Source organism: Penicillium expansum, assembly GCF_000769745.1.
Source record: "Penicillium expansum strain MD-8 chromosome Unknown contig349, whole genome shotgun sequence".
NCBI classification, from domain to species: domain Eukaryota; kingdom Fungi; phylum Ascomycota; class Eurotiomycetes; order Eurotiales; family Aspergillaceae; genus Penicillium; species Penicillium expansum.
In genome coordinates, this window is record NW_015971314.1 from 338,428 (window position 1) to 361,165 (window position 22,738).

Below are 22,738 nucleotides of genomic sequence, written 5' to 3' on the forward strand. Positions count from 1 at the left end.
ATTTCTTAAGGCTTGATTAACATTGGAACATCACTCAGTAGTTAAGGGTACGTTACATAATTCTCGAATTTCCCCATCGAGCCAAGTACATTAGCGTAGATGTGTTATGATATCAGCACAAAAGATTGATCTTGCATTATAATATGTCCTTGGTACCCTGGCGATAGACCGGATTATGCGCTGGCGATATCTCAGCTGAAAAGATATCTAATCTCAAATCACTATTCCATGTGGAGTACAGGGTAAACCGAGCCGACGGATGCGTACATTGCCTATAGCGTGGTCGATCGCTCAGCCTCGGTTGAGCTGTCATCTATGGGATCCACTGGGGCTTGAATATGCATCAGGTCAAAGGGAACAAATTAACAATAGCAATAACAATGTCTTGTTGTATTTGTAAGGTTCAATTCTCTCTTTTTTCCCCCAGGATGGAATACGAGTGGATATGTAGAAAAGTCTAAGGAAATACCTTGACACGCGTTCTGGTCCTAGAGGCTAGAGCTTTTTAATTTTTCCAGGTGGGGGTATGAGGTATGTGATTATCTGGACTGGTCATTTCTGAGAGTCGGATGTACAAGAAGTCAGATATTATTCCAAATGTAATCCGATTAATATAGTGTCTACTAAATACTATATACAGAGTAAATAGTAAATAGTAAATAGTAAATAGTTTCTACATATGTACTAAAATACATACATACTGTAATCGCAAAGAGATAAAAACCCCGAAAAACCGAAAAAAACCAGCTGATCCATGGATGATGACATTGCCTCTCCGAACCTTGGAACCATGGAAGCCATATTGTTCTGGTCCAGGCCCTTAAGTATTAAACCACTTCCGTCTGACCCGGATTGGAAATCTTTACTTCTTCCTCTCTCTGTCTTTCTAATTTCTACTACCTTTCCCATATTTCTGAATAAAGTTTCTATACGTTCGCAAACACATTCCTCCCCGCATTCTTGAGTTACGCAGATCTCACCAGATTCCTCGATCCAGGAAACATTCCCGACAGTAAGAATCTGTCGGGATTCATGCTGTTCGCGGCGCAAGTCGTGTTTCAGATAGTGCCCTGTGTATAGATCTCGTCTTGAGCCTTTCGCGGCGCAAACCGCATCCATTTCTTTTTTTGTTACTTCTTCAATCACCCTATAATAACATTACAAGTCTCTGCTGTCTGGCAGTCACTCACCATGGCTCCAAATCGGTGGGAGAAGACCAAAAGCATCTCAAAAAAAGGATTTGACAAAGCATGGGACACCGTCGACAAGCTCGGCGGCCCCGTCAATCGCCTATCGCACAAGTTGGGCGCCGAAGCCTTCTGGCCCATGACACTCGACAAGGAAGCCGACAAAGCCGCGCGCATCCTACGCAGCTTCTGCAAAGACGGCTTCTATGCTCCCGATTCCTCAACCGGCACCGATGAGTATGGCAAGATCAATCGCCCCAAGGGCAAGCAGCGCGTCATCCAGAAGATCCCAACGCAAGTCCTCAAAAATGCGAAGGGAGTTGCCATTTTCACGACCATGCGCACAGGTCTGTGGATGAGTGGTTCTGGTGGTAGTGGCGTGCTGATCGGTCGCCTCCCCGAGACCGGCGCATGGAGCCCGCCATCCGGTATCATGCTACACACTGCCGGGATAGGCTTCCTCGCTGGTGTTGATATTTATGACTGTGTGGTAATCATTAACACCTATGAAGCCCTGGATGCATTTAAGAAATTCCGCTGCACGCTCGGGGGTGAGGTCAGCGCAGCCGCGGGTCCCGTAGGTATAGGTGGTGTCCTCGAATCCGAGGTGCATAAACGCCAGGCACCAATTTGGACATATATGAAGAGCAAAGGGCTGTACGCAGGTGTTGCGGTCGATGGCACGATTATCATTGAGCGAACCGACGAGAACGAGCGCTTCTACGGTGAGCGGATATCAGTCGACCAGATTCTATCCGGCAAAGTCCGGCATCCACCCCGCGAGCTCCAAACCCTCATGCAAACCCTGAAGGCCGCACAGGGAGACTCTGACGTCGACGAGAGTCTTGTCCCGCCACCGGGCGAAACACCTGGCGATATGGAGCTGACGGAGGATGGACAACCTCCCTTCGGGGTGCCGGCTGTGGACGACCCCGATCCGTATGGAGTGAAGGCGCTGGAGGCGGAGGGGCTTTTCATCCGCGAGGCCGGCACAAAGGTGAGACCAAGCCATGAGACATTTGAATTCCGGCCCAACCTGGATAGTCCCATCTATAGCACTTTCTCGCGCCGTAGCATGGACAGCTCTCCACGCAATAGCTGGCGCGCGAGTGTGCAGAGCGCCAGGAGCTATGCTAGTGTCGACCGTGGCACGCAGACGGAAGACGCCCCGCTAACTGAGCCCACATCAGTGAGCCGTGCTTCTTCCCGCAGCGCGAAGGGATCGTCTATTGGCCGTCCACCGATGAATACCTGGATCGAAAATGAAGACCCCCACTGGGACACGATAGCTATCCACGGCGAGGAAGAGCAGGTGAAGGTCCGCCAATTGGAGGGCAAGGAGGCGGAGGATAGGAAAGCGAAAGCGAAAGCCTGCGAAGATGCCCACGAGGACCCTGAGTTTGAGGATGAAGATGAGCACTATGAGATCCACGAGGTTGGAAATGCCACGGTCACCCCAAGGGAGAGCGTCCCGCCTTCGCCCACGAAGGTGGAGGACCAGACGACAGACGGTGAGACCAAGCCTACATCGCCAAGCTTCACCCGGGCTCGTCTGGTCACAATCCCCGCGCGCACCCCACCTGCCTTGCCTCCGCGGCACCCACGCCATGTCCCGGCATCTGGCTCAAGCCGTGCCTCGACATCGCCTACGGGGCGCTCGTATTCAAGCCATAACACCTCGCCCACAGACGTCACCGAGGCAGCTGAGAATCTCGAACAGTTGGATAAATCCCCCCACGCGCTTCCCTCCTCAGAGAAGGCCAAGACCTCTCCTGAGGTTCCTGTCACAAGCGATGATGAGGAGTTTGTTGATACGAAATCGGAGCCCGTGGCCGAGAAGGACGAGTTCCAATCTGCCAATGGCGAGTCAGAGATTGAGGATAACATTATTACCCTTGAAGACCACACTGCCACCGAGACCACCGAGAAAGGGAGCAAGACGAACAAAGGAGACGAGCAGGAAGTTGAACCTGAGCAATCTCCTCGACTTGAAAAGTCTCCCGATGTCCCCAAGCTTGCACCTAATATTGAGGATACCCCGGAGGTCGAAGAGACCCTCGACAAGATCGAAGCTAAGCTTGAAGCTGAGATCGAACAACCCGAAGGGCAGAAGTCCGAGAAGTCATATTCACACGTCCTTGCTGATCGCGAAGAACACGAAGAGTCCCCCGGTGGGACTAAAGTCGGTTCTACCGATGCCACCTTGCCCCATGCCAGGGCTCAGTGATCTTGCGTTTTGATGAACAACTGTTTTTCTACTTCCTCTTTACACTTGCCTCGGCCTTCTCGTTTCCATATTTTTCTTGAAACACACCTTGTCACGATACCTCATTCGCATTCTATACACATCTGAGTCATTTGGGAGTTCTCGGATCTTCCAGGCTCGACCTTTCTATGCCTATTCCATACCCATTTCTCACCTCCAAAATCGGGTTTCATCTTGTTGTTTTTCCATTGATTTTAGCGTGTCTGCATTCTAGCGAGTGGGGAGTATTTGTTTTTTTTCCTGGGTCAGGTCGATGGGGAAGGTCTGTTTGGAGAGCTTTCGCTCGAGGTGCATTATATCCTGTTTCCCGGATTTGGAACACACTCCTTTATACGTTCATCTTTGGTTTTTATTCCTGGCTTTAGTCAATTAAATATCTTTACGTCAATAATTATTTAGTGCAGGTTTGTCAAATAGTTTACCACCTCCTATTTCTAGTTATTCTGCATCCTCCTGTCTGGACGTTAACTTCCACAGTTGTTCCCCTCCCGTTTTCCACTTGCGACTAAAACGTTTAGAGGGAATCTCAACAGGTATGCATTGATCTGAAATTTTCACTCTACATTTCTATGCTGTCTTTGTCGAGTACAACTGCCAGAACATGTCCCGCCTACTCAAAAGCTCTTGCGGTGCTCCTAATTCAGATACTGTACCGTGATTCATGACCATGACCAAATCCGAATCCATCACAGTGTTGATTTGATGGGTAATTGAGATTATAGTCCGTCCTTTCAGCTTCTCACGAAGAAGCCCTGTAGCCAATCTCTCGGTATGTTCATCAAATCCGGCCGTAGGCTCATCCATGATGACGATCCGACCAGGAAATAGAACAGCACGGGCAATGCATAAAATCTGTCTTTGGCCATTGGATAGATTAGTTGCATCGATATTCGCGCTCAGGCCGCCATGGTCTCGAATTTGATACCAAAGTCCGACTTCCTTCAACGCAGATACCATCGCTGAATCATCGATAGTTGATGTTATTCCCATGGCAAGGTTTTCACGGATTGAACCGGGAATAACCAATGGATTTTGAGAAATTGGGACCAATGCAGAGTGAAGCTTCTCTTCGGGAAGAGTTGAGATATCGATACCATCAATGAAAATTTGGCCAGATGTGATCGTCACGAGAGAGAAAAAGCAAGCAAGCAAAGAACTCTTTCCACTGATCGAGTTTAGTCGTCACTCATTTTAAGGGCTTTGCTAGCCTTACCTTCCGGTTCTCCCACAAATCCCTAGTTTCTGGCCGCCCTCTAGGCTAAATGAGACACTTCGCAATACAGGGGTGGAAACATGTCCCCTAGGAGAAATCTTAGTCCTTGGTTCAATTGACTTTCCTCGAAGGTGATGCTCAAACAAAGACTTACCCATATGATGCAGAAACCTTTCGAAATTCCACTCGACCTTCCCACGGCCAACCCTCTGGACAAGCTATCTCGTTCCTAGCCGGTTGTAGTTGCAGGTCTGTGACGAATTGCTTGACTCTCACAATAGCCCCTAGAGAAGTCTCCAACTGTGTCCAGTTCGTGATTAACGATGTCAATGTTGCGTTGAATGAAAGCAGGTTCACAAGAGCAACGCCGAGGGCTCCAGAACTAGTCTTCTTGCTCACAAAAACAGCCAGTGTAACTAGAACGGTCGCAAGCCCTGCCATAAGGAGATCCAAAACAACCTGCAGCCACTGCTGAATGGAGTACATAGTGTAAAATGGCTTCTGGGACTTGTCGAGAAGCTCGGCATTTTGATCTGCAAATCCTTGCTGCCAACGAAGTGCACGGATAGTTGTAAGACCCTCTGTGGTTTCCAAGAATTGGGCGTAAAGGGGAGCCTTTGCTTCTAGATCAAGGAGTCTGACCTGCCGGGAAGTACGCAAGTAGAAAGCTTGGATTGTCCATACTGCCACAATGCAGAATGGGATAACGACAGACATGTAGCCTGATCCAGTAGCTATCAAGGCGCCTTGTGCGATACAAGTCAAAACGTCTGCTCAAGAGTTAGTAATTAAGATTAAACAAATTTGAAGCATCGGAGATCACGAACTCTGAAGACTTATGCCGAATGCAACAGGAAGCTGCATGTCAAGAAGTGACATGTCCTGGCTAAACCTAGAAGCAATCAGTATCCGTTGAAAATGAGATTTCGTGGCGTCTCACACAGAAGTCTTACCTATTGATGAGATCACCTGTATCTATCCGAGCCACGCGAGGCCAAGGTGCTCTAGAAAGCTCTTCAGTAAGAAATTCAGACCTATATCTAGTGGGTCTTGATCTCTCACCTCATGACCGCGTCCAGAAAAATTCGATGTAGCTGGACAGCTGACCTGGGAACAGCCCAGACAAAAAAGAATCTAAGATGCGTGAGAAATCTCTATGAACATATTGAGTGGAGTGCGTTAAACATACCCAATAAAGGCGCCCATCGCAATGACGGCAATAGATGATATACCGACGTAGGAACCGAGATATGTATAATTCTTTTGGGGGGCTGAGGCACACCACCAGCTCAGTATAACCTCTGCAACGGATATTTAGCAACTATTTCTCTGGGTGGGGCCACGGAGATACTTACGCGGAAAGGAAATGCAGAACACGAATAGAGATGCGAATACCAGCGTTAACCCAAACACCCACCAGCCAAACGATCTGATATAGTAGGTGTAGAGCGAGATGTCCCCACCACCTCGGGGTGTGTTAGGAACTGTCTCTCTTTCAGCGGTCTCTCTGGCTTTTTGCTTCACTTCCTGTACTTCCTCAAGCCTGGAAACACTCTCTTCGCTTTCTTCTTCGATACTGTTGTCTTCGGAGCTTATTGAGCAAGAAAGGCTCTGTATGTACTCATTTTTCCTCGCCAGTTCGTCGAAACGCCCTTTACCTTCCACACGACCATCTTTTGAAAGAACAATCAGATTGTCCGCTTCTTTCAAATGTTGCACTATTGATATAAAAAAGTTGTCAGCGCCGTGATTATTTATTTGAGCATACTAGACTCACCTGCTGTTATCACAAGAATGGTAGCCATGCCGATCCTTCTAGCCAGGCCAGCACGACCAAGCACTTGCTGGAAGACTGTCCTTGATGTCACTGTATCCAAGGGGCCAAAACAGTCATCTAAAACCAGTAAAGATGGCCTCGCGTATATTGCTCTGGCCAAAGCCTAAATTCACGCGAATTAGTAGCTAGAAAAAGCTAAAAGAATGTTTATCGGTATATTTACCACTCGCTGCTTCTGTCCTCCACTTAGCTGGGCTCCTGAGTTCCCAGCAACTGTGTCAAGTCCGAGAGGAAGTGTTGTGGCTTCAATACCCAGGTCACAGGCATGTACCACCTCATCAAGCCATTTTTCGTCAGCGTGAGATTCTCCGATAATGTTCGCTTTTAGTGTGCCATTGAATATCCACGGATTCTGCTTGCAATACGCCATTTTGACCGAACTAACGGACAGACTCCCTTCTCTTAAATACATTTCGCCGAGTATTGCTTCGAGTAAGGATGACTTGCCAGAGCCAATAGGGCCAGTCACCGCTGTGTATGAAGCATACTGCATCTTCAGTGTTATCCCATGGAGAATCGCTGGGCTATCCAGGCCCAAGCTGAAGCTACAGTCGGCCATACAAACAAGGGGCCGGGACTGAGCCGATACTGAGTTAAGCTTCGTTCCTGAAGCGTTCTCAGGCGCTACCCATTCACCCCTTACTAGGACCTCATTCGCTCGGCTGTCCTTCTGAAGAAATTCTTGGATCCGATCGAAACAGCCAGTAGCGGATGTGAATCTTGTCCATGAGACCGATAATAGCACTACCGGGTTTGTCAGAAGTGAAATTAAGGATAAGGACGTGAACACAATATCAGTGCTAGGTGTCTCTAGCCCAAGCTTCAGCTTTGTAGCGGCATACACGGCTATTGTCACAGGGGTGAGAGCAGTCGATAGCGCGCCCAAAACATTCACACCGACAATCATTGATCGATAGGGCTTAGATTGACGTAGCTCCGATTCGCGAAGTCTGTGTATCTTAAGGCCTATATCGGACTCGGCACCGAACATTTTGATCTGGCGCAGTTCTTTGAGTATCACCGAAGTGAAACTGACTCTCTCTTGAACAGCTTGCACCCAAACCTTTTGCCATTGCCGCATTTGAGGAGCGAGATATGAGGACCCTAGTACGCTCACTTATTTTGGTCAGTTTTCAGTTTCTATATATTTTCATCACCGAGTTTGCAAGAACCTACCCAAAGCCACAGCCAGAGCAGCAACCGAGGGGTATCCAACGGATCTACTTAGAAGCACAAGCGCAATCACAATCTCTACCGGTGATGCCCAGAGCTCGTGGAAGTTCAACAACCCGGTAACAATCCGATCAACATCGGTGCTCATTAAGGTGGTCGAATGTGTCTCTTGACATCGACCTGAAGCTTGGCGAAGGGTCTTCTCATATATCATCGCAACTAACGATCCACGAGTCATAGTGACCATGCGAATAGATTGGCGCTTGAAAAGAGCAGTGCTTAGCTACAATGGTCAGCAATCGAAGGAATCGGTCCAGCGAGGGACGTATAGACTACTTACTGCTATCCCTACATAAATCAACACCGTCGCGCCGATGAAGCCATACTTGACCCCGGATAGCTCACTAGAGCCGTTGTCGGACACGTAATTGATAAGGTCGTTAATGAGAAAGGGCTGGGCAAACTTGAACCCAATCAAACAAAGGCGAGGGACGACTGCTGCTGCTACCGTCCATTTCAGGTCGTAAATGATATTACGGAAAAGTGCTAGCCGTCGAGTTGGTTTTTCTAGTAGTTATAAGTCAGTCTCCAATTCTAATTCAAATCATCCAAGTCAACTTTATTACCTTTCCATCGGTGATCACCGTGGGAAGTGAGAGATTTAGTCAACAGTTCCTTGTCTAGGGGATAGAGGTCATCAAGGGATAGCTCGTCTCGGAAGCCACTTATAAACAGCCCGTTGAGCCACCAGTAGGTACTCTGACTGAAGATCCCGGTGAGATTTTCTGGAGATATATGGCCGTATTGAGGGCTTAGAGTTTCTCTGTTTTCGCTCGTCTCTAATACGAGTAATAGGGACCGGATCACGAGAGCAGCAGTAGATATCGCCGCGATAGAGTAGCTTATAGGATGGAATAACCACAAAGTCCGTACTTGCGCAATTTCAAATATGATGCCCCCTAGAAGATATAGGCAGATCAAACTTAGAGGCTTCAGGGAACGTGCATGGTCATAGTGCGAAAGTAGTAACAGCGCCATAGTGCTAACCATGCCCACCGCAGCGGACGCAACTGAGATCTTTGTTACCAGAAACTGCGGTAAACACCATAGAATAAGGAGAACAAACTTCAGCGCTAGCATTAGCGTATAGAATACCTTTATGAAATCCCAAAAAAACATCAGCTTTCAAGCTTCCTTAGCAGCTCTCCCCTAGGAAAGCGAAAATAGAGACCGACCGTCTTGTAAGTGCTAACCGCCCCGCGGCGTATCTCTTTTCGCTTCCCGCGAATAAAGTACCACCGACAAAAGCATAGAATGAGGAATGACAGGTCGGGAACTAAAGCGAGGATCCCCTGCTCGAAGAGTAGTGTAAAGTCGAAGTCGCGACGACAAGGCGACACTCTTGGACCGAAGTGAGTATCAGCAGAAATATCACACTGCATCTTGACTTTTCTTGGTGCACGCAAACAAGACGAGTTAGCAGAGATGGAGGAGGGGAAAGCATTACGCAGGTAGAAATCCAGGGAATGCGTGATGGAGCCTGAAAATGTTCTTTGTGCTGCAGGGGTGTGGTTGCGGCGCGCTACTTGTCTAGTAAAACACCAAACCCTGGCTGATTGGATTGGCCGTGAGCATTTTGATAAGCTAGTCGACGCCAACCGATGTCGAATACGACGCTGGCAGCGCCTCAACTCATTAACTGACCAATTCCCTTCTTTTGGCTCAGTACTATTCTGCCGGTCAAAACATCCGCCCAGGATCCAGATCCTCGGATCGCGCTCCATATGACTCATGAGACACAAGTCTTTCAATCTAAATATCTCCTCACGTTCAAGATCGCAGGCCCTTTGACTGGCTGGGTTGGGTGGAGTAGGAATTATGATATTGTTTTTAGGGTCCATGAATCAAAGACTCGTTCCTGTCGCCTGTGCTGTTGATTATGGGAGCCCTGGGACTCCTGGCAACCAAAGGAGTGCTCCCAGAATGGGCCCATATCGGCCCATATATCTGCGAGGATCGATTTCATTATACCTAGGAGTGACCCTGGCTGAAATCGTTCTCACCGTGTCTTAATGATCTCACCGTGTCTTAATGATCTCAAATCATACGAACTAGAATACAAATACACTTGCCCTGCAATAAGCACATCAACTTCCGGTATAACGCCCTATCCAAAAAATTATTTTGCAAGGTCGGATTTTTCGATGAGTACATACAAACAGCAGTGTATATAGTTGAGGTAGCCTGCATATCGCTTGTCAAGTTAGTCTACCCAAGTATACCAAAATACGATTCCGTACCTAGCCTAGTGGGCTGTAGTTTATCCAACTCTCCCCCGTAAACTATAGACGTTCGGCTGAGGGCGGTGCATGAAGCTGTTTTGCCTGCCTCTGCATCCAATTATAGGCCTTCCTCTGGGTGCTCAACACACCCTATAGACTGCATTAGCCACAGACAGAACAGAAGGAAGAGGAGAATATATGGCCTCCGTGAAAGTACTCACCACTCTCGTTAATCACTTTACCACTTCTATAACGGAACTGATAGGTATGGAGCGCCCCTTTCTACCCGCGGATTTCCCTAAAAGTGACTAGTATAGTGCATATCGCCTACTTGGTCATCTGTACGGTCCGCTAAATGGTCAGACTGCCACTAACCAGCTTTGTCTTATAGAAGATATACCAATCAATCAGGCTTGACCGGGTCTAATGGTATTAGAAGCTGCTTACAGCCTTTGCTGATAAAGAGTTTCCGAATGCCTTATAGCTTAGTCTCGGATTTCAGAATGCGCGCGTGTGGAATAGGATGACGATGATATATACGGCTATATCACTAAACGATCGAGGGAAGTGCAAAAATAGTTATACTAGTTGGTTAGCTTTATGGAGACGATAAGAAGGATCTCAAAAATATATTATATATCTAGGGCTGGCTAGGGAATTGAGGGGGAAAATAGATAGAAATTATGCTTATCGTATTTCACAGGTCCGCCGTTTACAGACTCGACAACTTTCTGCAAATATACTTTTCCACCTAGGAAGGGAAATGCAATGTAGTTCTACAGATAACTCTTAGAACGCTCGAAGAATATTTGTGCTTCCGTCTTGGGTTTCCATTGACAACTGCTCGTTATCTTCACAGGCAACTCGTGACAATTCAGAAGATCATGACATCTTGCTCTGAGAGACAGCGTAAGTTGACCACATAAACCACTTTTGTATAGCTGTGTTGCATTGATGATCCTGAGGATGTTTCGGTTATGATAGATAGTAAAGCCTTGTAGAAGTGGAAGAAATTTCAAAGACACTAAAACATCTATATATGTTATATTGAGTCTATAGAGAAGGAAAGATTCGAGATGGCTTTAAGTAGAGGGTGGCTAGAGGTAACAGGTACAGTGGGTAGTCTTGTAGCAACAATATTGAGGATTATAATCAGTGGAAGGTCAAGTCAATGGCTAAAGTTGTTTGTTAGCATCCATGCATTTGTTGGTAACATGTGACCAGCCCCAGTTCCCACTACATAGTACACAGATTGTCTACTTTATTTGCTCTTTTCGATCATCTCTCCTCTCCATCTCTCCTCTCTCACTGTCTATCGCCTCCCACTAACCTTCCTCCCACCAACCATCGTCTATCCTCATTCATCTCAAAAGTCTCAACTCGGTGGTTAGTCCTTCAACTGCACGACCTCTCAACCCTTTTCATACGATATCACAGGTGAGAGCCTTGTGCACCACCTCACTTCAGCTTTACCAAGGACGATCTTCCGAGCGAATGTTCAAGGCTCCCTCTGGGACCTCTTGTAACGCAAACGAAATGGCCCCAAGCTCTGTGCGGAGTTTGAAAGACGACTGCAAGAAGTAAGTGCCATGACTGAAAATGGTTCTTTGCTGTTACTAATTCGACTTAGGATAAAAGGACCAATAACGACAATCATGGTCGGAGGATCAAAAGAAATTTTTCATATCCACGAATCTATCCTCCGCGCTTCTTCTCTGTTTTTCCAGAAGGCTATATCCGGGCCATGGACGGAATCCATGGAGGGTACTGTTTTACTCCCGGAAGATGACCCTTAGATATTCGCTCTCTACTCACACTGGCTTTACTTTGCTAAAATCCCTGTGATTGTTGAATGTACGAAAAAGGAAGACTCAGGAAAGAACCGCAACGAGGAGTACTGGGCTCTTATCAAGGCATATATACTCGGTGATAAGGTACTCGGTGTGAAGTTTTAAAATGCGGTCATCGACGCAATTGTTGAAAAATGCTCTACGCCCGACGCATACAATGGATTTTGTTACTATCCCCATGGACACATTGTCAACTACATATACGAAAATACGACTGAGTCTTCCAAAATCCGCAATCTGTTTGTGGATATGCACGTGGACACTGGGGGGCCCAAATGGCTCACCAGAGAACTTCCACCGGAATTTCTCTATTCGGTTGTTGAAGGTCTCATGAAGAAAAGAACGTCTTCTTTAAATCCAATCCAATCATCCGATTATCATGTGCAACCCTCGGTGGATTGACCTGGAGGGCCTTGTGTAGGCTTCAGGGTTCAATCTCAGCGTCTTCGAACAACACTGAAGTTTCCCTTGAGGATCAAATTTATCATGAATTACCATGTTGTGTTTTTATTACCTATTTCCCTAACCAGCCTGTGAAGCAAACCTTTCTTTCTTTGTCTCACTCCTCCTTGAGTCTAATCAGGGCTTGATTTGAGGTACCAGTATTGCCCCCTGGGTAAGATCGTCTGTTCTCAGCAAGCACCAACAAGAGGACTCAGCACGCAGAGAAGTGAGATCGTTTTTGATTGGTATCTGCATCTTGAGTCGCCCGTCCTTAATTAACCAGGCTCTGCAAATTATTTGACGATTTGACGAATACATTACAATGACTGGTCAGATCGGACTTACACTCTGAAACTCCTATTCAGTAATTCCAACTATGTTTCTAGTTTTGTTAGATTGCTGGTCGAGTCCACCATGCTAAAAAAAAAGCTCATCGGTAGTTGGCACCTTGGGATAGTCTCGGCATCTTCAAAAATAAGGAAGCGGCACTTGGACATAGACGATCACAATGTAGATGTCTACCCCGATGCTACCGCGACCAAAATCTAATTTGGGTTAGGGCCGTGTACTCCGTACAGCAGCTATTGATGCACCTGCTGGCCTTCCTATTGGCGTTACCAAGTATTCCGTCTTCTATTTCGCGCGACGCCGCTATCGCCGTGTCATTTCGCTAATGTTTTCCTACAGCTCCCTATTTTCTCCAGGCACGGGCCATTTGAAACCAGTTCAATGCAACCAATAGCCCCTCGAATATTCCACATTAATTGAATTAGCATGCATGCCGTCGCTAGTTGTGGCGAGGCCCGAAATGATAGCCCATATTGCGTATGGTTATTTTGCCACTATAATAATAGTGATTCTTGCAAATTCCGGCATGCTTTCTTTTGCTAATTTTTCCTTTCGAATTTCATATTCGTTGAGCAACATTCGAACATGGCTGGTCTAATAGCACTAGGAATATGTGGGTTGGTAATATACATTGCCGCTAAAAGCATCTATCGGTTGTATTTCCACCCTCTGAGCAAAATTCCCGGGCCAAAACTTGCCGCTATCACAAGCGGCTATGAATTTTATTTCAATGTGATCAAGGGAGGAACGTTCATCTGGGAGATGGAGAGGCTGCATGAGATATACGGTCAATTTCACCAAGCACATGCAGTATCATCATTCTAATTATTCATTAGGACCCATTATACGCATTGCCCCTCTTGAGGTTCGTATCAAGGATTCTAACTATTACGATGAGATATACGCCTCTAGCAAGCGCAGACGCGAAAAGTCCGCTGAGTCAGTCGCTCGATTCGATCTCAAGGATGCGGCATTTTCTAGTATCTCACCAGAGGACCATCGAAAGCGGCGTTCCCATATTGAGAAGCACTTTTCGAAGCAGGCAGTCTCCAACATGGAGTATTTGATATATGAGAATATTGACAAACTCAATCACCATTTCAAACGCGCTTTCGAATTCCAAAAGGTCATCAGCCTCGACGCTGGCTTTGCTGGGCTGACCTCCGATGTCATTCACAAATATATCTATGGTTTCAACAGTGGAAATCTTGACCACGATGACTTCAACATGAGTGTGAGAGACGGAATGAATGGACTTTTCAAATTCTCTCACCTGTTATTCTTTTTCCCAGTCTTTCAAACTATCCTGAACTCGCTTCCGTTGTGGTTGCTCGAAAAGCTTGATCCATTTGTGCATGCACTAGTGAGCCAGAAGTTGGACCTTCTTCGTCGGACAGAGGAATTCCTGCAAAATAAGCCGTCAACATCGAAAAGTCGCTCCGTCATGGAAGTTATGTGTGGCCCCAGTATGCCGGAGGATATGCGCAGTGCTGCTCGGCTTAACAATGAGGGATTTGCCATGATTATCGGTGGTACCGAGACAACTACCCGAACGCTAGTTATTGCCGCGTTTCACATCGTGGAGAATGTGTCGATTAAAACCAAGTTGCGAGAGGAACTGCGGACGGTGATGCCCACTCCTGAGTCTCGACCAACCTGCAGGCAGCTTGAACAGTTGCCATATCTGGTAAGTCCTCTTTTACATGATGTAATAATGGGCCTTTTATGGTCTTTTTATGCTCTCAACAACTGACCGATTCCTTCTTATAGTCTGCAGTGGTGTCAGAATCATTACGTGTGTCTATTGGAATCGCAAGTCGATCAGCTCGTGCCGCACCCAATGAAGCATTGGTCTACAAGAATCACACCATTCCTGCTGGAGTATGTGTAGTCATTTTTAATAGCTCCGATCCCAGAATGTGTATTGACATGACCGAAATCTAGATGCTAGTCAGTGAGTCCAACTATTTTGTTCTCACGGACCCCGAAATCTTCCCCAACCCACACACCTTCGATCCAGACCGATGGCTACGTGCTGCTGCGAAAGGGGAGCATCTGGATAAATATATGGTCAACTTTTCCAAAGGCAGTCGGATATGTTTGGGCATAAAGTACGTTGCTTAAACCAACCCCCTTCATTCCCAATATCTAATCGACGTAATATTACAGCTTGGCCTACGCGGAGCTGTTTCTTGTACTAGCGGCTTTTGTCCGTCGTTTTGACATGGAACTGTTTGAGACAAGCGAAAAGGACATTGCTTTTGCGCGCGATTTTGGAACCCCGCACCCAGATGAGGGGAATTGCCGCGTTCGGGCTATTGTCACAAGGTTGATGGAATAGTGAGCCTTCCATCGGAATTCAATGTGTGTTCCGATTTGCAAGAAAAAGAGGCCAAAAAGGAGGGTAGCATAGTATAGCCTGTTCAAACCTGGGATATGAACTATATTATGACCTACTGAGTGTTGTAAGAAATGGTGCCGTCATAGCCGATATTTGAGACCAATGATGTACACTCCTATATTAGAATTCCGAAAAGGGAAGGACATGCATGTCAGAACGTTATCTCCGTGTTAAGTCCGAAAAGGCTTGTGCAACTTTATTTTGGAAGGAGCCACCACATTCCTTGTTCCAACAGTAACAGGACACATCCTCCGAGATCTCTTATCCCATCCTTTCATCGCGTCCAGGTTCAAGACATCCAAAATGCCTTCGGATAACCACGTCAAAGCGGGCTTGTCTCTTATCGAGGACAAGTCCAAGGTCCTTGGCTTGACCATTGGCACTCATGAGAATGTCCAGCCTGGAACATGGTTTCCCCGCAAAGGTACAAACCAGTCCAGTTCATTCCATCCCCTGACCTCTTCTCCCCTTCACCCTTCCCCAAGTCGTGTGACAGACAATCGAAATATGAACTGACAAAAACCACAGCAGCTCAAGAGCCCCCGAAGCTCTTCTTCGCTGGCGCCAACCCCACCAGCACCTACATGGTTGTGGGCTTGGATATTGACGCTCCTTTCCCTTCCTTTGGTATCCTCGGCCCCATACTCCACTGGATCCAGTCCGATATCAAAGTCACCAGCGAGGGTGCACTCGAGTTCGACGCACCGTTTGTCGCCAATTACATCGGCCCTGCTCCCCCTCCTGGGAGCGCACCCCATCGTTACATCTTTTTCCTGTACGAACAACCTGCAGACTTCGATCCCACGGCCTATGCACCTGCTGATGGCAAGAAGCTTGGCAATTGGAATCGCATGCGGTACGATCTTGATGCTTGGGCAGAGGAGATCAAGCTTGGTCCTCTTGTGGCTTTCAACTATCTCACCTCCAACTAGCCGGTTTCGGGGTCAACATGAGTCGGATTTATGGTTTGATGAAGTTTGAAGGGGAGGATATGCGCTTGTTGTGGTAATTTTTATTCTCGAGTCCAGGAGGAATAATTGGGCTCATTAACTGTCAGCCAATGGATTTTCCAAGATTGTTTTACTTTGGTTAAGTTAGTCAACAATTCTCAACTATTCAACATAATATCCTATACTGTAAACACCAGAGGCACAAATGTATCCTCCCTTGTCTCTGGTATTTGACTGTAATAGATGCACAAAGGGCTTCTCGCTGAACCACTTAACCTGGAATTCTGCTGGATATTTTCGGATATATATCTTACAGCCTTCAGCTTCAGGCGTTAAAGTAGAAGACTGGGACATGAAAGGGGCATTTCATAATTTCTTTGTTGATTTTTTGTCTGACAATGCCATTGTTGCGGTGCCATCAATTAGTTTAAAAGCGCAACTAGCTTCTCCCACAACGAGATTCTGGATTCAATTTCATAGATACCTCGTCATTGGTTCGCTTTTGAGTCCCCTCATAGAGGTAGAATTAGTGTGGACCTTTTTCATCGGGGAAGATGACTTCCAACAAGCCGGTAGACAAGCCGGTAGACAAGCTGGTCGACAATCTGAAGGGTTTGGTCATCGGTGCCAGTGGTGCAATCCCTGGATACCAACATGGTATGTTTTCCTTCAAATAGAATCAGAGTTAAGATAGAGAGGTATTTACTAGATATAATTTGATGAATGACACCCGGTGATATAGCAGAAATCAAGCGGATGGTCGAAAGGTGTGGTGCGAAATTTGCCTCGATGAATATCCGCGAATGTACTCATCTAGTGACAACCGTTGGAAATGTCAAGAGAAAGTTGAAAAAGAGTTAGTATCAATTTCCGCATCCTCTGATATAAGCGTGAACTAACACGGTGATGTCGTTTCAGTCAATCGGGCTCGTGAAGTGGAAGGTTGTGAACTTGTGAATATCGATTGGCTGATCAAGAAGATCAAAAAGAATACTCCAAAGGGTGTTCAGAAAGAAATACTCCAGCATGAAGGCAAAAAGCGTCAGCGAGATGCTTCCCTTGGGGACGACGAAGGTAACCCTTCAAAGAAAACAAAGGATGAAGAACAGATCAACCTCAAGAGGCTAATTGATTTGGTTGATGAGAAATACCCAACACCCAGTTAGTGATGCGATATAGTGTTGTTGGTTCTTTTTCAAAAGAAGAAACAATAACAAAAAAGGCTTGAATCTCTAACACTTTGTTCTTAGGTAGTACGCTTTCCGTTTACCAGGACGACACGGGGTTGATATGGGATGCCACATTGGTCAGACATGATGTGAAAAGACAAGTCGAAGTTTTGCGCATCCAACTTCTCGTTGATCGCAAGTCACAGAAATTTCACACGTGGGAATTGAGTTACCAATTTGAATCATCCGAGGAATCAACTTCAATTGGCGATGTCGGAAGCTTCGACTCGGCCAAGCATACATTTGAAACAAAATTCAAGTCGTACAGTTGTCTATCCTGGGAAGATCGGCACGCTGCCTCCCGTTCTAAAGGCTGGGTTTTCCTCGAAATGCACGACAGGGAGATTCCCATTCTCTCCAGCGAGGCCAGTCCGTTGCCTGCAAGCGTTGAAAATGTTTTGAAAATCATCTTTACATCAGGAAATTTGAATAACTATGTCAATTTGCTACACAATCACGGGCGCAGAATTTTACTTGGAACCACAGTAGACAAGAAAAGACTCCTGATTGGGACTGCTGTTTTGGGCAAGCTGATGGAGCTCACCAACCCTCTGCCGACACTTGATCACAATTACATTAAGAAAAGATTGTGCAAGATATACGAAAGCCTGATTCTCAATAATGGGACTCTTTCAGACGCCAATGATACTGTCAGACAGGAATTGGAATCCCTCGATCTCTTACTCAAGTTGCGTGATGCTAGTGAGATTCTGGAAAAGAAATCCCACTCTTCCTCATTGGCGATGAGCCAAATAACCCAGGTGCTTGGTTTGGCAACAATGATACCAGGTAAATATCCGTTGAGTCTTCCTTTTGTAATTCTTTGGGTGCTTTGCGAAAGGCCAAAGCATGAAACTGACCTTTTTTGACAGTGAAGAGAAATTCGACGGAGTTCAAGATGCTCCAGGAGTATATTGAAAAGACTTCTAGTCCAAGCCACTCGTATCAATTTAATGCAAGTCACGTCCAAATCATAGTGGCAAAGGTCCTAATCTAACCCTTTCGCATTCCTAGGAGATCATCGGCATATTCCGTCTCCAGCGTCCCGGGGAAGCAGAGCGTTTTGCCCAGTGGGAAATGGCAAACTTTGCTAATATTGGAGATCGCCGACTTCTGTGGCATGGCTCTGTGGTTAGCAACTTTGCAGGGATCTTGAGTCAAGGGCTGCGTGGCGATGGAATCGTCAGTATTGCTGGGAAGCACTTTATTCCTGGAGTATTCTTTGCCGATATGTCTACAAAGTCGGCAGGATATTGCCGACAGCAAGGGGAAGCTTTGATGTTGCTGTGTGAAGTTGAACTAGGCAAATCCTCAGCCATTGCAACTCGCTGCGTTGGCAACACTGTCCATAGAGAATGGCGCGATGCTGGGTATATCCACTCAGATCTCAAGGGGTGCCTGGTGCCAGATGTTCACGCCGGAACAAAGACTACAAGAGAGAGCTCGCGTTATTATCACTCCGAGTATGTGGCAAAAAATCCAGCACAGGTTCGTCAACGGTATTTGTTCCACGTCAAAATTGTTTGATTTGTCAAGAACTTCAGGGCGAAGATGTTTGAGGGGTTTGGTTTGGGAACTACAGAATGCTGAACTTTTCCTATCATCTGTTTAAATTTATGATAGTGCAATACAATATTGATGTTCTCCATTACATCCGGTAGTAGGTGAATATGTATGTTTAATGTTGTATCGGTATAAGATAGCTAGGGCATTGAATATCAGGTGGTCTTGTCTTGGCACTTCCAAGGTTCCCCTGCGATGGGGCATTTCCCCTCACCCCGGTTACATTTGGAATTTACGACCTACCACTGACACTTTCTTGTAACTCTCCTCTTAAAGTTTTCTTTTTTTTTCTGTCTCAATTTATTCAGGTCATGATTTATTTTTGGACTGCCGCTCTGGTAGTAACTGCTGCGGCACAGTACTTTCCGCCCATACCAGATGGGTTGAAGGTAGTTGAATCGCAGCATCAAAAGGGAGTAAAGATTTCATACAAACAGGTGCGATTCCTTCCAATTCTTCTATCCAAAGATTATGAGGGTCGTTTATATCACATGATCCCATACTAATGACTCACATAGCCTGGGATCTGTGAAACAACTCCAGGGGTGAGATCATATTCGGGTTACGTCCATCTACCCCCAGGCTCTCTGGACGATGTAAATGTTGATCAAGATTACCCAATCAATACTTTCTTCTGGTTTTTTGAGGCTCGTCATAACCCAAAGAATGCGCCACTGTCCATATGGATGAATGGAGGCCCAGGAAGTTCCTCTATGATTGGCCTTATGCAGGAAAATGGACCCTGTCTAGTCAACGAGGATTCCAATTCCACAGAGCTTAATCCCTGGTCCTGGAATAACTATGTCAATATGTTGTATATTGACCAGCCAAACCAGGTCGGCTTCAGTTATGATGTCCCGACCAATGGTACTTTTGATCAAGTTCAAGGGGCTTGGAACTTGTCGGATTGGGTCGGAGTGCCCAAGCAGAACAACACTTTCTACGTCGGTACGACAGCTAGTCAGGATAAGTCGAGGGTAGCTAATAGTACCGAGAATTCCGCGCGGTCACTATGGCACTTTGCCCAAACCTGGTTCACCGAGTTTCCACACTACAAACCCCATGATGAGCGGGTTAGCATCTGGACTGAGTCATACGGCGGTCGCTACGGTCCGTCTTTTACTGCCTTCTTCCAGGAACAAAATGAAAAGATAAAGAATGGCAGCATCGATACCCCGGGGGAATCGCACTATATTCACCTGGATACACTGGGCATCATCAACGGATGCATCGATCTCCTGGTACAGGAGCCAACATATCCAGTAATGGCATACAACAATACCTATGACATCCAGACCATCAACAAGACCGTATATGATCACGCCATGGATGCATGGAATCGCCCCGGTGGATGCAAAGACCTGATTACGCATTGTCGCGCGCTGGCTGCAGAGGGTGATCCGCAAATGCACGGCAACAATGAAACCGTCAACAAAGCGTGCCACAACGCCGACAGGTTCTGCAGCAACAATGTCGAAGGTGCATACGTAGAGTATGCAGACCGTGGCTACTACGACATTACCCACAAGAACCCAGACCCTTTCCCGCCGTCCTACTACTTGGGTTGGTTGAACCAGCACTGGGTGCAAGGCGCACTGGGCGTCCCGATTAACTTCACCCAATCAAGTGACGGTGCCTACAACGCTTTCAAATCCGTCGGAGACTATCCGCGTTCTGATGTGCATGGCTACCTCGAGGACCTGGCGTACGTGCTCGACTCTGGTATTAAGGTCGCGCTCGTCTACGGTGACAGCGATTACGCTTGCAACTGGATTGGAGGCGAAGACGCCAGTTTGTTGGTCAACCATGCTGGAGCTTCTAGTTTCCGGTCTGCTGGGTACACGCCTCTACGCACGAACTCCTCGTATATTGGAGGCCAGGTCCGGCAGCATGGCAACTTTTCTTTCACCCGTGTCTACAATGCTGGTCATGAAGTCCCGGCCTACCAGCCACAAACTGCATATGAAATCTTCTACCGTGCGCTCTTCAACCGCGATCTGGCCACAGGCAAGATCAATACTGCGCGGAATAGCTCATATACCACGGAGGGGCCTGCCTCTACTTGGCATATCAAGAACAAGGCCTCGGACAGTCCGGATCCGGTCTGTTATATTCTTGCTCTGGAGTCGACATGCACTGAAGACCAGATTGCAAGTGTGGTCAATGGTACAGCTGTTATTCGTGATTATATCGTTGTGGACGAGAAGTTGGAGTAGACTGACTTCATGCAAACTTTGTGCACATTGTCGTTCTTTATGTATCTTACTAGCACGTTCATAAAATCACAAATAGAAACGCGTATCCTTTATTCTTCTACAAATGACCTCTTATATAGCCATATCCTCCCATGCTCGGTATACATTACGCTCCTCGCCTACAGCTGAGGCACATATCTCGAACCATACTTGCTCGGACGGCTCGGTGAACGCTCGATCAATTCAAGAAGGTTATGAATGGCACACACGTGGGTGTCTCGCATTTTGAGCACGATAGAAGAACCCGGGGGGTTCTAAGCTGTGGCAGCCATATACCTACATGTAGATGCAGTCAACTTACTGACGCGAGTTTCCGATGGCCGAAGCAGTACCTCCTTTTCCAGCAGACGCTTCTCCACCGATGTATAGTGATGATCATTCGATTCCTGAGACTGGCTGTAACGGAAACTTAGAGAGTAAAATTCAAGTCGGTAAACCTTGCCCTGGGTTTGGAGCTCCTCCTTTGAGTCCGCAAGGTACTGAACGCTGTACCTGAGAATCGCGGTGTTCAAAGGTTCCCTGATATTCTCGACAAGGGGTGGCGACATTCTAATAGACAGCCCTGTTGTAGAGAATAGTTCACCGCGAGGAGTATCGTCAGTTCGCCCGATTGCTTGGGTGCTCTTCGAGACTCCACGATTGTCATTACATTGCATGGAGGTTCGCGTCATGTGGGTTCGGCCCGAGCCGTTGTGGCACCCGATTCGACGGATGGCGGATCTGAAAACTGGGTCTCTGCTTTTCGCCAAGTACCTACATAGTCCCCTAGGAATGTCTCATCAAGAGTTAGTGTGAGTTTCAGGCATGATCCTCGTGTCTGAATACTTACCATGCTAACATGTTGTCCACTACCAGACAATGAAAAGACCTCAATGTTCTCCTGTCGTCTCCAAACCTGATCGTATTGATTTTGATACCAGGGAAACAGGGAGCATAGTCTTTGGGGATGGCGTTGAACGGTTCTCTAGCAATGGCTTTGTTAGATGGCGAAGACTTTTGTGAAACATGGAGACTGGGGTAATATTATGGATTCGCGACTTCCTAGAAGGCATTCGGAATCGCCCTGGTAGTCCGATTCAATCCGAACAAGAGCCCTCTTCGAGGGAAGTGCATGCGTGTCCGAAGGAGTATTCGATTCAAAGTCCTGCCAATGCATTGAGCAGTCACGCGTCTCATGTCCCCTGCTGTGAACCCCACGAAGCAAGTGTAAGACGGCAGGTAAAACCGAATGAATATAGGACTCGCTCATCAATCGATCCAGGTCGGGGAGATTGCGGCGAGGGTATTGGAGAAGGTTTGGGTTGCTTGACTGAGCGGGCAAATCTCCCAAGTGTTAACTCGTGTTACGTGAGGATCAATCTTTCAGTGCGAGTCAAGCATATGGATAGCACTTATCTGAGGCATCATATAGAATATGGAAACCTGAAGTGGGAGGATATACAGTGTGTGACTTTCCAAAGTAATTAATCAATTATATCAATTATTGAGACCAAATTACATGTTTAGAGATAGACTTAGGTGTGATATCATGAAGCTCGTAAGAAGGAGACACCCAAGTAATTGCGTACCTCCCCGATTGGGTGCCTTCCCTTTTTGGGTCAAAAACCGTCACCCACCCCAGTTTCCCCATTACCTTAAGCCACAGGGAAGGTATAAGTACCTCCCCCCTCCCACTCTTTCTCTCTTCTTCTTTCTTTCTTTCTTTCTTCTTCAACCCTCCGGGCCCACATTGCACTCCGT

The 22,738-nt window shown here is 46.8% G+C and overlaps 5 protein-coding genes across 5 annotated transcripts; 4 read left to right on the forward strand and 1 right to left on the reverse strand.

The window, feature by feature from the left end:
- Nucleotides 1-1,191: 1,191 nt before the first annotated feature.
- On the forward strand, nucleotides 1,192-3,414 carry PEX2_098950 (lipid-binding SYLF domain-containing protein; the record flags this gene model as incomplete). Its single annotated transcript, XM_016747165.1, has 1 exon — nucleotides 1,192-3,414. One exon carries the CDS (start codon nucleotides 1,192-1,194, stop codon nucleotides 3,412-3,414), a length of 2,223 nt encoding a protein of 740 aa, XP_016598514.1.
- A 606-nt stretch (nucleotides 3,415-4,020) lies between these two features.
- On the reverse strand, nucleotides 4,021-8,816 carry PEX2_098960 (ABC transporter, integral membrane type 1; the record flags this gene model as incomplete). The annotated part of the gene is made up of 11 exons (XM_016747166.1): nucleotides 4,021-4,618; nucleotides 4,667-4,753; nucleotides 4,821-5,436; nucleotides 5,494-5,558; nucleotides 5,856-5,967; nucleotides 6,022-6,384; nucleotides 6,444-6,606; nucleotides 6,667-7,619; nucleotides 7,680-7,959; nucleotides 8,017-8,243; nucleotides 8,303-8,816. The coding sequence occupies 11 exons, from the start codon at nucleotides 8,814-8,816 to the stop codon at nucleotides 4,021-4,023; spliced, it is 3,978 nt and encodes a 1,325-aa protein (XP_016598515.1).
- A 4,369-nt stretch (nucleotides 8,817-13,185) lies between these two features.
- On the forward strand, nucleotides 13,186-14,941 carry PEX2_098970 (cytochrome P450; the record flags this gene model as incomplete). Its single annotated transcript, XM_016747167.1, has 5 exons — nucleotides 13,186-13,387; nucleotides 13,437-14,287; nucleotides 14,371-14,481; nucleotides 14,545-14,711; nucleotides 14,770-14,941. The coding sequence occupies 5 exons, from the start codon at nucleotides 13,186-13,188 to the stop codon at nucleotides 14,939-14,941; spliced, it is 1,503 nt and encodes a 500-aa protein (XP_016598516.1).
- Nucleotides 14,942-15,304: 363 nt separating this feature from the next.
- Nucleotides 15,305-15,933, forward strand: PEX2_098980 (YbhB/YbcL family Raf kinase inhibitor-like protein; the record flags this gene model as incomplete). Its single annotated transcript, XM_016747168.1, has 2 exons — nucleotides 15,305-15,425; nucleotides 15,530-15,933. The coding sequence occupies 2 exons, from the start codon at nucleotides 15,305-15,307 to the stop codon at nucleotides 15,931-15,933; spliced, it is 525 nt and encodes a 174-aa protein (XP_016598517.1).
- A 572-nt stretch (nucleotides 15,934-16,505) lies between these two features.
- cp1 (putative carboxypeptidase S1) lies at nucleotides 16,506-20,959 on the forward strand (the record flags this gene model as incomplete). Its single annotated transcript, XM_016747169.1, has 7 exons — nucleotides 16,506-16,608; nucleotides 16,694-16,807; nucleotides 16,870-17,112; nucleotides 17,202-17,969; nucleotides 18,053-18,144; nucleotides 18,195-18,668; nucleotides 19,262-20,959. The coding sequence occupies 7 exons, from the start codon at nucleotides 16,506-16,508 to the stop codon at nucleotides 20,957-20,959; spliced, it is 3,492 nt and encodes a 1,163-aa protein (XP_016598518.1).
- Nucleotides 20,960-22,738: the final 1,779 nt, after the last annotated feature.